The sequence below is a fragment of the Panulirus ornatus genome, chromosome 33 (genome assembly GCF_036320965.1).
Source record: "Panulirus ornatus isolate Po-2019 chromosome 33, ASM3632096v1, whole genome shotgun sequence".
NCBI lineage: Eukaryota > Metazoa > Arthropoda > Malacostraca > Decapoda > Palinuridae > Panulirus > Panulirus ornatus.
This window is the reverse complement of record NC_092256.1, coordinates 3,386,112-3,402,001: the sequence shown is the minus strand read 5'-3', so window position 1 is coordinate 3,402,001 and position 15,890 is coordinate 3,386,112. Positions and strand designations below refer to the sequence as shown.

Here is a 15,890-nt window from a genome sequence, read left to right as displayed (position 1 = left end):
GGATGGTATTGCAGTGGAATTTATTAAAAAAGGGGGTGACTGTATTGTTGACTGGTTGGTAAGGTTATTTAATGTATGTATGACTCATGGTGAGGTGCCTGAGGATTGGCGGAATGCGTGCATAGTGCCGTTGTACAAAGGCAAGGGGGATAAGAGTGAGTGCTCAAATTACAGAGGTATAAGTTTGTTGAGTATTCCTGGTAAATTATATGGGAGGGTATTGATTGAGAGGGTGAAGGCATGTACAGAGCATCAGATTGGGGAAGAGCAGTGTGGTTTCAGAAGTGGTAGAGGATGTGTGGATCAGGTGTTTGCTTTGAAGAATGTTTTTTTTTTTTTTTTTTTATACTTTGTCGCTGTCTCCCGCGTTTGCGAGGTAGCGCAAGGAAACAGACGAAAGAAATGGCCCAACCCCCCCCCCATACACATGTACATACACACGTCCACACACGCAAATATACATACCTGCACAGCTTTCCATGGTTTACCCCAGACGCTTCACATGCCTTGATTCAATCCACTGACGGCACGTCAACCCCTGTACACCACATCGCTCCAATTCACTCTACTCCTTGCCCTCCTTTCACCCTCCTGCATGTTCAGGCCCCGATCACACAAAATCTTTTTCACTCCATCTTTCCACCTCCAATTTGGTCTCCCTCTTCTCCTCGTTCCCTCCACCTCCGACACATATATCCTCTTGGTCAATCTTTCCTCACTCATTCTCTCCATGTGCCCAAACCATTTCAAAACACCCTCTTCTGCTCTCTCAACCACGCTCTTTTTATTTCCACACATCTCTCTTACCCTTACGTTACTTACTCGATCAAACCACCTCACACCACATATTGTCCTCAAACATCTCATTTCCAGCACATCCATCCTCCTGCGCACAACTCTATCCATAGCCCACGCCTCGCAACCATACAACATTGTTGGAACCACTATTCCTTCAAACATACCCATTTTTGCTTTCCGAGATAATGTTCTCGACTTCCACACATTTTTCAAGGCTCCCAAAATTTTCGCCCCCTCCCCCACCCTATGATCCACTTCCGCTTCCATGGTTCCATCCGCTGACAGATCCACTCCCAGATATCTAAAACACTTCACTTCCTCCAGTTTTTCTCCATTCAAACTCACCTCCCAATTGACTTGACCCTCAACCCTACTGTACCTAATAACCTTGCTCTTATTCACATCTACTCTTAACTTTCTTCTTCCACACACTTTACCAAACTCAGTCACCAGCTTCTGCAGTTTCTCACATGAATCAGCCACCAGCGCTGTATCATCAGCGAACAACAACTGACTCACTTCCCAAGCTCTCTCATCCCCAACAGACTTCATACTTGCCCCTCTTTCCAAAACTCTTGCATTTACCTCCCTAACAACCCCATCCATAAACAAATTAAACAACCATGGAGACATCACACACCCCTGCCGCAAACCTACATTCACTGAGAACCAATCACTTTCCTCTCTTCCTACACGTACACATGCCTTACATCCTCGATAAAAACTTTTCACTGCTTCTAACAACTTGCCTCCCACACCATATAATCTTAATACCTTCCACAGAGCATCTCTATCAACTCTATCATATGCCTTCTCCAGATCCATAAATGCTACATACAAATCCATTTGCTTTTCTAAGTATTTCTCACATACATTCTTCAAAGCAAACACCTGATCCACACATCCTCTACCACTTCTGAAACCGCACTGCTCTTCCCCAATCTGATGCTCTGTACATGCCTTCACCCTCTCAATCAATACCCTCCCATATAATTTACCAGGAATACTCAACAAACTTATACCTCTGTAATTTGAGCACTCACTCTTATCCCCTTTGCCTTTGTACAATGGCACTATGCACGCATTCCGCCAATCCTCAGGCACCTCACCATGAGTCATACATACATTAAATAACCTTACCAACCAGTCAACAATACAGTCACCCCCTTTTTTAATAAATTCCACTGCAATACCATCCAAACCTGCTGCCTTGCCGGCTTTCATCTTCCGCAAAGCTTTTACTACCTCTTCTCTGTTTACCAAATCATTTTCCCTAACCCTCTCACTTTGCACACCACCTCGACCAAAACACCCTATATCTGCCACTCTGTCATCAGACACATTCAACAAACCTTCAAAATACTCATTCCATCTCCTTCTCACATCACCACTACTTGTTATCACCTCCCCATTTACGCCCTTCACTGAAGTTCCCATTTGCTCCCTTGTCTTACGCACCCTATTTACCTCCTTCCAGAACATCTTTTTATTCTCCCTAAAATTTACTGATAGTCTCTCACCCCAACTCACATTTGCCCTTTTTTTCACCTCTTGCACCTTTCTCTTGACCTCCTGTCTCTTTGAAGAATGTATGTGAGAAATACTTAGAAAAGCAAATGGATTTGTATGTAGCATTTATGGATCTGGAGAAGGCATATGATAGAGTTGATAGAGATGCTCTGTGGAAGGTATTAAGAATGTATGGTGTGGGAGGCAAGTTGTTAGAAGCAGTGAAAAGTTTTTATCGAGGATGTAAGGCATGTGTACGTGTAGGAAGAGAGGAAAGTGATTGGTTCTCAGTGAATGTAGGTTTGCGGCAGGGGTGTGTGATGTCTCCATGGTTGTTTAATTTCTTTATGGATGGGGTTGTTAGGGAGGTAAATGCAAGAGTCTTGGAAAGAGGGGCAAGTATGAAGTCTGTTGGGGATGAGAGAGCTTGGGAAGTGAGTCAGTTGTTGTTCGCTGATGATACAGCGCTGGTGGCGGATTCATGTGAGAAACTGCAGAAGCTGGTGACAGGAGTTTGGTAAAGTGTGTGGAAGAAGAAAGTTAAGAGTAAATGTGAATAAGAGCAAGGTTATTAGGTACAGTAGGGTTGAGGGTCAAGTCAATTGGGAGGTGAGTTTGAATGGAGAAAAACTGGAGGAAGTGAAGTGTTTTAGATATCTGGGAGTGGATCTGTCAGCGGATGGAACCATGGAAGCGGAAGTGGATCATAGGGTGGGGGAGGGGGCGAAAATTTTGGGAGCCTTGAAAAATGTGTGGAAGTCGAGAACATTATCCCGGAAAGCAAAAATGGGTATGTTTGAAGGAATAGTGGTTCCAACAATGTTGTATGGTTGCGAAGCGTGGGCTATGGATAGAGTTGTTCGCAGGAGGATGGGTGTGCTGGAAATGAGATGTTTGAGGACAATGTGTGGTGTGAGGTGGTTTGATCGAGTAAGTAACGTAAGGGTAAGAGAGATGTGTGGAAATAAAAAGAGCGTGGTTGAGAGAGCAGAAGAGGGTGTTTTGAAATGGTTTGGGCACATGGAGAGAATGAATGAGGAAAGATTGACCAAGAGGATATATGTGTCGGAGGTGGAGGGAACGAGGAGAAGAGGGAGACCAAATTGGAGGTGGAAAGATGGAGTGAAAAGGATTTTGTGTGATCGGGGCTTGAACATGCAGGAGGGTGAAAGGAGGGCAAGGAATAGAGTGAATTGGAGCGATGTGGTATACAGGGGTTGACGTGCTGTCAGTGGATTGAATCAAGGCATGTGAAGCGTCCGGGGTAAACCATGGAAAGCTGTGTAGGTATGTATATTTGCGTGTGTGGACGTGTGTATGTACATGTGTATGGGGGGGTTGGACCATTTCTTTCGTCTGTTTCCTTGCGCTACCTCGCAAATGCGGGAGACAGCGACGAGGTATAAAAAAAAAAAAAAAAAAAATGTATATGTTGCTTTGCATATGACTGTATTGGTGCGTGTCTAGGCATTTATGTATATATATATATATGAATATGAGTGGATGGGCGATTCTTCGTCTGTTTCCTAGCACTACCTTGCTGATGCGGGAAACAGTGATTAAGTATAATCAATAAAATTAATTACCCTAATCAACAAATTTGATTACATTTCGATGATATATGCTTCCCTTATTGGATTATGAGACAATGAACAAGAAAATGAACATGAAAAATCTCAACTGTCTACGGTTTCTAATAAAAAGAATCAATATTTTACATTTCACAAGTACAGATTGAGTCTCTTTAATCTGGCAACCTTGGGACCTGGCTATCACCAGACCACAGAAAATACTGGAAAACAGAAAATGACCCCTAAGGGAACTCCCTATGTAAACATATTCCCAACCACTGATCTTGACAACTCATTCCACATACATATTACTGTGTTATCAAAGGTAGAACAAAGCTTAAAATAGGAAATAATACAACCATCAAGTCTTTCACACAAGGTTTTTATTGTTACATCGTAAGTATCCCCAGATGGAGACTCCGCAGCATCATGGGTAAGGGTTTTTCGTAGCATACAACGCTAATACAGGGCAGATTCATTAGCATTATACACTCACTCTGGGGCTAAGTTGTCCATTGCCTTTAGCCATGCAAATTCATCCACATACTTTGTGTAGCTCTGTGATGAGTATTTAATGTAACGGATGACCATAGATTGGTAGTTGGCTTTGGTCATCTCTTGTTTCTATTGTTGTTTCATTGTTATCATCAAGGCAGCAAGACCTCGCTGTATCAGTCCCAGTCAGGCAGCCTGCTTGTACACTCTCTCGCCCTGTATGTATTACTAATGGTTGTTTAATAGTTTTTATTGATTCTTTTAATATGAACTTACACTACAAGCTCCTGTGTCAGTACTACGCTTTTCTCCACACACACTATATACTGAAATTCCATGTCTCCACTTAAACTCTGTAACCATCCTTTTGCATATTCACAGTCATAGTCTAGCTTTAGATCTCTATGTAAAACTTTGGCCTGCTCAATAAGCATCTCCCAAGACATGCTTACACCTTCATTATGTCAGAGCTTAAACCATTTTACAAGTGCGCTGTCTAATTCTGTACTCCTGGTACCTTTCAAAGTTTTTCCAAAACTTTATATTTTTTCCTGCTTTCATTTTCAGCAAAAACTGAATATATGAAATTAACAAGACTGTTAATTAACTCGGCTGTGGTGTAAACAGACTTTGACACCTTAGCACTGCTGACAGCACCACCCTGGTGGAAGATCCACAAACTAATAGTGTCAGATTCAAAACATGCAGGACCATGGGAGTTGTTGGATCACAGAGCGCCGGATTAGAGATGTTCAAACTGCACTAGTAATGTGGTACAGTCATTGGCTTACCTTGATTATACATGAAACCTCTACCCTGTCATTTGTTTTACAATTCCTGGAGCATCACAATACCATTCAGTACTACTTCATTAACATCAATGAACTCCATTTGCCCTGGTACCATTTCTATATCGCATTTGCCATGCCAGAAAAAAAATCCAGGCGAGAATGGAGAAAACATATCTTTAAAGACATACTGCAGCCCTACTGTTAATAGGAGGACAACAAGTTTACCACAAGTTCCTTGTACGTATTTATCACCCTTGACATTTCCTAGAAAGTTCACTACTACCACTCAGAAAGCATTCTACACTCTAATCACCACAGAAGGTGCAGTCAAACTGCTTGTCTCTGCACAGCTCACAGATCTGTGGACTGCCAAAAACATTCTCCGTGATTTTCACCTTGCTGAGCCTTGGGAATTTCCCATCAAGATACCTAAACATAAACCCATTTTTATCCTTAGCCTTAAGTACGTTCTTTGTGAGGCCCAGTTTGATGTGTAGAACGGAAACAAAATCTTGCTGGATTCTACCAGCATTAGGCGCTCTAAGTTCTTTGTTCCTTGTTCCAGTTACTACAAGGAATTGCAGTCTCTCTTGTTGTAATAATAAGTCATTACTTGACTGTCCCATTCACAAAGGAAACAGCATAACTTCACGTAACCCTTCTGCAGTCCAAGCAAGAGAGCAACAATCTTCAAGTCACTGCAAAGCTGCCACTGGTATTTCTTGTACTTCAAAAGATGCTTCATGTTGATATATGATTCCTTCATAGAAACTGCATGACCAACTGGAACTGACTTCAAGATGTTGCCATTAAGAAGCAGAACAGCTTTAAGAATCAACTTTAAAAAGTCACTGAACAGTCTCCACTCCTTAGCGTTATGATAAATATTGATGGCTGACATCAAACCATCTACATTACTGCAAGTGATGAGGTTATCTTCCATCTCAAAGAATGGAGCAAAATCTTTCTGGCAGACACAAAACACAGAAAACTATCACATTATCATCAAGGAGTTTCTACTGATGCAGGCTTGAGTCCAACAATGCTGCCTTACTCTTTGACAGTTCCAGATCTCTGTGGAACTTGACTAATTCTTTCTTTGTGATCCTGTGCAGTTCAGCAGACATCGCATTAGGTGCAAAATCAGGATAGCTCACACGTTTCACAAATTTCATCATCCTGTTCATCCTTCAACTCAAAAAAAAAAAAAAGTCTGGGGTTTTCAGAAAGGGAAGTGTTTCACTGTGGGGTACCAGGTGCACAGCAATGGTATATTTGGATAGCTTAAGGTCCACTTTCTCTTCTTAGAAATATCTTGCCAAACTGGAGGCACCATGATATGTTGGCTCCCTCCACACCATGGGCATTTCAAAAGGCATCAATCACCTTTTGCAATTCAACCAACTGCAAAAGTTTGCTGCAGATGCACTGCAGCATATGTGTGGGGCCCAACTGTGCTATCCTGGTCCCTAACCTTATTGCAAGAGTAGAGAGTGTTGGCTTTCCAGATGATCGGAGTTATGGCAATTTTCTGTGATGCAAAAATTACCTTCCCACAGGCATAAAGAAGTCACTCTACAGTCAGTCTCTCAAGTGGCCCTTCACACCACAGCAGCAGTACATTTTAGCCGAATTACAGATAACCAGCACACAGCACCGCAAGAAGCAGGCAAGCATTGTATTGCATTTGTAAAAAGAAATTGGCCTGCACTCTAATTACAATATCTAAGCCAGCTCTACCTAGAATACAGACTTAGGGATTCGAAACAACAACTGTTTGGCAAGAGCATAACACAAATAGAAACGTCGAGGTATGAAAAGACTTTAAGCTATGAGTACGAAATATGTGCTCTAGGCAACTCCCTGGAAGAAGATGATAAACAGCAAGGGTGATGCAAAACCTAGGTGCTGATTGCATCATCTGGTTCCTGCACTCAGGGTTGCCAGATCTTGCCTCAAAGCCACACAGCACCAAAACCAGTGCAAATCATACATGTTGGGACCCATCCCATACCTTCAAAAGTAGAATCAATGAACAATTTTCTGCATTCTGTTTTCTGCTCAGAGCCCCCAAATTAACAAGATTAGCTATTTCTTTTCCAAAACATTTTAGCTATTAATCACTATTATTTTTTCATGTCTGTCACTTCCTGAGTTAGTGGGGTAGCACCAGGCTTTCATCATCTCTTCTCTTTTCAGCAAACCACTTGCCATGACTCTCTCACTTCGAATAACTACCTGACCCTAAACACCCTACATCTGCCACTCGACCATCAAACACATTCAACCAACCTTCAAAGCAATCCCTCCATCTCTTCTTCACCTTATCTCTGCATGTTACCTTTTCTTTTTATGTTAGCTAAAATGGAATGGGCAACTGAATACCCTAATCAAGACCATCTCTTTAATGCTACATTCATATCTACCCTAGCCTATGGAAGATGAACAGCTGGGTTAACTGTGGACTGGCAGCTGCAACAAGGCTTTGAACCTATATGGACTCAACCCCTGAGTAGCCCATGAATGCATCATGGTCAGTTTCCCCACTCATCCCCTTCATCAATGTTCCTCTTTGCTCTCTTGTTCTTTTTCACACTATTAATCTCCCTTCAAAACATTTTCCTATGCTCCCGGAAGTTTGTTGATACATGGAAGGCAAGAAACACACAATGAATTGGTCAATCCTCTTGTTGCCAGTGATCACACAATATCTGTAAGACACAGTGGCTTGTCAAGAGATACATGACCTAGCCAGAAATCAAAATAAAATCTCTGTATTTGAAAGATACAGCAACATTACAGTGAAGAGAAAGGAGTTCAATTTAGACATGAAAAAGGAAATATCATAACATTCTACTGGTTCACAAATTACATCAAGAGCAAAGATAATGATAAGCCTCCTAAGATTTGTAAGCTATACTACATACAGGAACATATGAACTCTATGAATAGCTTGAGGAGTAAAGAAAGAAAAAACTTCTCAGACATGAAAAGAATGCCCTTTTTTCCTGAGCAGATTTAGCTATTTCAGTGATATAGAGCAAAAAATTACTCTTTTTCTTTAGTTCATTGCTTTTCCTGTGTTTGAAGAACAGTCTTATTTGCATACATTGAGTCTCTAGTTGTCATGTATGATGTACCACAACCAACATCCACTATCCACAGTCAAGCATGCAGACTACTCCACAGTTCACTTTGACCCCTTCCTGTGCTATAGTTCTGCCTAATGATGATAAGCTGTCCCTACATACCTCAGGACTCAACTTCTTTCTATCCTTATCCTCTGCTTCCCTAGAGCCTCATTTACTTCCTCCTCAGTTCCCTCTCCTCCATACTTCATCTACCTCCACCACTTACATCCTCTTCATCAGCCTTTCTTTACTCATTCCCTCCACATGCCTGATTTATTTTAGTATATTCTGTTCAGCCCTCTTCATTTCCTATACAATCAGCCTACCCCTACACCACAAACTGTCCTCAGAAATTTCATTTCCAGTGCATCCAGCTCTTCGTTTCCTTTGCATTAAGGCCTATAATTCAAATCCACAAAACACTGTCAAGTTACTAAAGAGTATTTTCAAATATACCCATCTTTGGCCTTACAGAAAGTGCATTTTCCTTCCAAACACTTCTTTAATCACCCAGGAACTTAACCTCTATTCCATCATCTTACTTTTCCTCCAGGTCATCCTCATGTAAGTTCTCACTCAAACTCTCCTGTCTCAGACCTTTACTGCACTTCACTGTCTCAATTTTGTTCACATTAACTATCAACTTTCTTCTTATTTTACCCTATGTCCTAAACTCTTTCACCAGGTTCTAGAGTTTCTCTTTAGATTCTGACACAAAAGCTTTGTATCTAGAAACAACTGATTTTCCCCCCATGTTCTCCGTCTCCAGTATAACGCAGACCTACACCTTGCTCCATGATCCTAAAATTTCTCTCTTCCACTACCCTATCCATAAACAGATTAATCAGCCGCAGGCATAGACCCACCTTCAACAAGAACCATTCACCCTCCTCCCTTCCTACTCACTCACAAAGCTAACTTTCTGAATAAAAACACTTCAGGACTTTAAGCAACTTTCCATTTACCTTATATATCTTTGATATTCTCCATAATGCATCTCTGTCAACTTTATCATTTGCTCTTCTCCAAGTATTACTCACAAATCATTCAAACCAAATACCTGGTCCATATACCTTTTATCTCTTCTGAAACCATATAGATAACAGAGGCATGATTCTTTAACTGAACCATTAAAGTTTGTCCTCCTTGCCTTTATATAAGGCACCTTAACTAGGGTGATGCATAAGTCAAACATCCTAACTAACCAATCACCAACAACATCACCCCTTTTCTTGAGAAATTTAACTGCTGTCCCTTCTATGCCAATGTTTTTTATCCAATCTTGTGCATGACTTTTACTACTTCCTCTCTTTTCATAATTCCATTCACTTTATCTCACACCCTGCATCCAACCTCCTACTAAGCATGAGTAAAAGAGATGTTTAAACAATTTTCTGTATGCACCACCTTGCTTTCTTTAAGGGAACAGGCAACTTGATTTTGGTAAAATCTTTAAAAAATCATCAGAGCTACAGTCTATATGGAGGCAAAATTCATAATACTGTACTAACAACAAATAACTCCATTTTTCAATGAATAGTGCACATCACTGCAACAAAAACAGTACTTACCAAATTCAAAAGCTTGATCAAACATGTTGTTTCTTATAAGAACAATAAGAAGTGGACTTGCAGCCTTAGTTACAGTCACCCCTGCATGCATAAGCATCTTCAGTGTTAATTCTGGATGAGATAACATAAGACCAGGAATAACATGATCTTTCAGAGTCTCCAAATCAGGGCTCTCATCCATTTCAGTCATCTTATGCACACATTCTAGCAGCTCTGCAAGGAGAACTTCAATTAGTAATACTTCTAAAAATTTTCAGTTCCTATCTACATCTACACCAAAAAATGTAGGTTTTTATCATGAAAGTAATTTACATTTGCAAGTATGAGAGATTCTCTTAGACATTCTATAAAGAATGATGTTGGGAGTTTCTAAAACTCTTTCTCACTGGTGGGGAAAACACTGGCTTCCTCCTCCTGTTCCCATTGCCTCCACTAACAAAATGAGCTCTGCCATCTCAAGCCCACCTTCAGCCATTCATCAACTACCTAATGGATAACATAATAAGCCTACTCGAATCTAGTTTCAAGAAACTCAGAAATTACACATCATCAGCATCATTGATATGTAGAAAGAAAGACTTAAGAATAAGAAAAGGGAAGCAAGGGCAAGGCAATATAACCAGGAAAATATATTATGCTCAAGGAGACTAACATTTTTGTCCTCTGAAGTCTGTCCCACAACCATGATGACATACTCAGATGAAGGAGGAATGGTTCAATAAAAGATGTTAAAAACAAAGGAGAGAGAGAGAGAGAGAGAGAGAGAGAGAGAGAGAGAGAGAGAGAGAGAGAGAGAGAGAGAGAGAGAGAGAGAGAGAGAGAGAGAGAGAGAGAGAGAGAGAGAGAGAGAGAGAGATCAAGGTAAAGTATTCATGAACTGTGGTGTAGGGCAAGGGACAAAGTTTTGATATTAATTCTAAAAAACACTTAAGATACCAAGGAAAAAAATTACCAGAATACTGGAATCATCTTACCATGCAAGGATCATAGTCGCCATGAAATTTCACTACATACAGAAATAACTATATTCACTGAAAAATAGTGCAGATACACTTCATAAACTGAATGAAATACAGCTCAAGATATCAAGGGAGTGGGAAAAGGAAAACTTCATTTTTATTATTATTATATTATCTACTTATATCCCTAGGGATAGGGGCGAAAGAATACCACCTACGCATTCCCCCTAGTGTCATAGGAGGCGACTAAATGGGGTGGGAGCGGGGGGCTAAAAACCCTCCCCTCCTTGTATTTTAACTTTCTAAAAGGGGAAACAGATGAAGGAGCCAGAAGGGGAGTGACCATCCTCCTCGAAGGCTCAGATTGAGGTGTCTAAATGTGTGTGGATATAACCAAGATGAGAAAAAAGGAGAGATAGGTAGTATGTTTGAGGAAAGGAACCTAGAAGTTTTGGCTCTGAGTGAAACGAAACTCAAGGGTAAAGGGGAAGAGTGGTTTGTGAATGCTTTGGGAGTAAAGTTAGGGATTGGTGACAGGAAAAGAGCAAAGGAAGGAGCAGCAGTACTCCTGAAACAGTTGTGGAAGTATGTGATAGAGTGTAAAAAAGTAAACTCTAGATTGATATGGGTAAAAGTGAAAGTGGATGGAGAGAGATGGGTGATCATTGGGGCCTATGCACCTGGGAATGACAAGAAAGATAATGAGAGACAAGTGTTTTGGGAGCAGCTGAGTGAGTGTGTTAGCAGCTTTGATACACAAGACCGGGTTATAGTGATGGGTGATTTGAATGCAAAGGTAAGTGATGTGGCAGTTGAGGGAATAATTGGTGCACATGGGGAGTTTACTGTTGTAAATGGAAATGGTGAAGAGCTTGTAGATTTGTGTGCTGAAAAAGGACTGGTGATTGGGAATACCTGGTTTAAAAAGAAAGATATTTATTTATTTATTTTGCTTTGTTGCTGTCTCCCGCGTTAGCGAGGTAGTGCAAGGAAACAGACGAAAGAATGGCCCAACCCGCCCACATAAACATGTATATACATACACTTCCACACATGCAAATATACATACCTATACATCTCAATGTACACATATATATATACACACACAGACATATACATATATACACATGTACATAATTCATACTGTCTGCCTTTATTTGTTCCCATCGCCACCTCGCCACACATGGAATAACATCCCCCTCCCCCCCTCATGTGTGCGAGGTAATGCTAGGAAAGACACCAAAGGCCCCATTCGTTCACACTCAGTCTCTAGCTGTCATGTAATAATGCACCAAAACCACAGCTCCCTTTAATATTATATGATTGTAAGGCGTGAGCTACAGGCAAGGGTGTACAGGAGTGTACGGAGGAGGGTGGATGTGTTGGAAATGAAATATACGAGGACAACATGTGGTGTGAGGTGCTTTGATTAAGTAATGAAAGGGTAAGAGAGATGTGTGGTAAAAAAAAAGGGTGGTTGAGAGAGCAGAAGGGGGTATGTTGAAATGGTTTGGGCATATGAAGATAATGAGTATGGAAAGGTTGACAAAGAGGATATATGTATCAGAGGTGGATGGAATAAGGAGAAGCAGGAGACCAAATTGGAGGTGGAAAGATGGAGTGAAAAAGACTTTTAGTGATCATGGCCTGAGCATGCCCGAGGGTGAAAGGCATATGCTAAATAGAGTGAATTGGAATGACGTGGTATACTGGGGTTGACATGCTGTCAATGGACTGAAACAGGAAATGTGAAACATCCACAGTAAACCATGGAAGGGTCTATAGGGCCTGGATGTGGATAGAAAGCTATTGTCTGGGTGCATTACACATGACAGCTAGACACTGAGTGTGAATAAATGTAGCCTTGTTTTGTCCATTTTCTTGGCACTACCTTGCTGACACAGGGGGTGGTGGTGATGTTTCCTGTGGGGCATGGTGGCACCAGGATTGGATAAAGGTAAGCAAGTACAAATGTGTACATGTGTATATATGTATATGCCTATGTATGTGTATGTATATGAGTATATGTTGATCTGTATATTTTTCTTCATACATATTTGCCATTTCCCGTGTTAGCGAGGTCGTGTTAAGAACAGAGGACTGAGCCTTAGAAGGAATATCCTCCCTTGGCCCCCTTCTCTGTTCCTTCTTTTGGAAAATTAAAAAATGGGAAAGGAGGATTTCCAGCCCCCCACTCTCTCCCTTTTTAATCACCTACGACATGCAGGGAATACGTGGGAAGCATTCGTTCTCCCCTAACCCCAAGATAAGAAGAAAGGAGAGATAAGCAGTATGATTGAGGAAAGAAACCTGGAGGTTTTGGCTCTGAGTGAAACAAAGCTCAAGGGTAAAGGGGCAGAGCAGTTTGGGAAAGTCTTGAGAGTAAAATCAGGGGTTGGTGAGAGGACAAGAGCTAAGGAAGAAGCAGTATGTGACACAGTGTAGGAAAGTAAATTCTTGATTGATGTGGGTAAAACTGAAAAAAGACTGGAGAATGATGGTTGATTATTGGCGCCTATGCACCTTGTCATGAGAAGATCATAAGAAGCAAGTGTTTAGGGAACAGTTGAGAAAGTGTGTTAGCAGCTTTGCTGCATGAGACCAGGTTGTATTAAAGGGTGATTCAAATGCAAAGGTGAGTAATGTGGCAGTTGAGGGTATACTTGGAGTACATGGGGTGTTCAGTAAAAATGGTGAAGAGCTTGTGGATCTGTGCGGAAAAAAGACTGGTGATTGGGAATACCTGGTTTAAAAAAAAAAAAAAGATATACATAAGTATACATACTTGAATAGGCATGTAAAAGAGAGACTTTTGGACATCAATGTGCTGAGAGGGGCAGCTGGAGGGATCATTATTTTGAGTAGGCAAAGGTGATGATCTATATAGGTTTTCAAAACGAAAATGTTGGGGAGAAAAGACTCATTAGAGTAAGTGAGCTCGGAAAGGAGACTTGTGTGAGGAAGTGCCAAGAGAGATGAGTATAGAATGGCAAAAGGAAAGAGCAAATGACGTGAAGGGAGTGGGCAAGAAATGGGATGTATTTAGGGAAGCAGTAATGGCTTGCACAAAAGATGCTTGTGGCATGAGAAAGGTGGGAGGTGAGCAGATTAGAAAGGTTAGCGAGTGGTGGGATGAAGAGATAAGGTTGTTAGTGAAAGATGAAAGAGAGGTGTCTCAAAGATACTTGCAGTGAAGTAGTGCAAATGACTGGGAGGTGTATAAAAGAAAGCCACAGGAGGTCAAGAGAAAGGTGCAAAGGTTGAAATAGAGGGCAAATGAGAGTTGGGGTGAGAGAGGATCATTAAACTTTAGGGAGAATATAGAGAGCATCAGACTGGGGAAGAGCAGTGTGGTTTCAGAAGTGGTAGAGGATGTGTGGATCAGGTGTTTGCTTTGAAGAATGTATGTGAGAAATACTTAGAAAAGCAAATGGATTTGTATGTAGCATTTATGGATCTGGAGAAGGCATATGATAGAGTTGATAGAGATGCTCTGTGGAAGGTATTAAGAATATATGGTGTGGGAGGCAAGTTGTTAGAAGCAGTGAAAAGTTTTTATCGAAGACGTAAGGCATGTGGACGTGTAGGAAGAGAGGAAAGTGATTGGTTCTCAGTGAATGTAGGTTTGCGGCAGGGGTGTGTGATGTCTCCATGGTTGTTTAATTTGTTTATGGATGGGGTTGTTAGGGAGGTAAATGCAAGAGTCCTGGAAAGAGGGGCAAGTATGAAGTCTGTTGGGGATGAGAGAGCTTGGGAAGTGAGTCAGTTGTTGTTCGCTGATGATACAGCGCTGGTGGCTGATTCATGTGAGAAACTGCAGAAGCTGGTGACTGAGTTTGGTAAAGTGTGTGGAAGAAGAAAGTTAAGAGTAAATGTGAATAAGAGCAAGGTTATTAGGTACAGTAGGGTTGAGGGTCAAGTCAATTGGGAGGTAAGTTTGAATGAAGAAAAACTGGAGGAAGTGAAGTGTTTTAGATATCTGGGAGTGGATCTGTCAGCGGATGGAACCATGGAAGCGGAAGTGGATCATAGGGTGGGGGAGGGGGCGAAAATTTTGGGAGCCTTGAAAAATGTGTGGAAGTCGAGAACATTATCTCGGAAAGCAAAAATGGGTATGTTTGAAGGAATAGTGGTTCCAACAATGTTGTATGGTTGCGAGGCGTGGGCTATGGATAGAGTTGTGCGCAGGAGGATGGATGTGCTGGAAATGAGATGTTTGAGGACAATGTGTGGTGTGAGGTGGTTTGATCGAGTAAGTAACGTAAGGGTAAGAGAGATGTGTGGAAATAAAAAGAGCGTGGTTGAGAGAGCAGAGGAGGGTGTTTTGAAATGGTTTGGGCACATGGAGAGAATGAGCGAGGAAAGATTGACCAAGAGGATATATGTGTCGGAGGTGGAGGGAACGAGGAGAAGTGGGAGACCAAATTGGAGGTGGAAAGATGGAGTGAAAAAGATTTTGAGTGATCGGGGCCTGAACATGCAGGAGGGTGAAAGGCGGGCAAGGAATAGAGTGAATTGGATCGATGTGGTATACCGGGGTTGACGTGTTGTCAGTGGATTGAATCAGGGCATATGAAGCGTCTGGGGTAAACCATGGAAAGTGTGTGGGGCCTGGATGTGGAAAGGGAGCTGTGGTTTCGGTGCATTATTACATGACAGCTAGAGACTGAGTGTGAACGAATGGGGTCTTTGGTGTTTTTCCTAGCGCTACCTCGCACACATGAGGGGGGAGGGGGTTGTTATTCCATGTGTGGCGAGGTGGCGATGGGAACAAATAAAAGCAGACAGTATGAATTATGTACATGTGTATATATGTATATGTCTGTGTGTGTATATATATGTGTACATTGAGATGTATACGTATGTATATTGTGCGTGTGTGGACATGTATGTATATACATGTGTATGTGGGCGGGTTGGGCCATTCTTTCGTCTGTTTCCTTGCGCTACCTCGCTAACGCGGGAGACAGCGACAAAGCAAAATAAATAAATAATAAAATAAAGATGTTTTGGAAAGAGGTAAATAACGTGCGTAAGACAAGAGAACAAATGGTAATGTCAGTGA

The 15,890-nt window shown here is 41.5% G+C and overlaps 1 protein-coding gene across 2 annotated transcripts in view; it reads right to left on the bottom strand.

Annotated features, from left to right (window-relative positions):
* Positions 1-15,890, bottom strand: part of LOC139759410 (leucine-rich PPR motif-containing protein, mitochondrial-like) — a 407,417-nt gene that overhangs the window by 306,428 nt on the left and 85,099 nt on the right. For both annotated transcript variants that reach the window (XM_071681494.1, XM_071681495.1), the window contains exon 5: positions 9,867-10,079. In XM_071681494.1, coding sequence (XP_071537595.1) covers positions 9,867-10,079 — 213 coding nt within the window. The remainder of the gene's footprint in view (positions 1-9,866; positions 10,080-15,890) is intronic.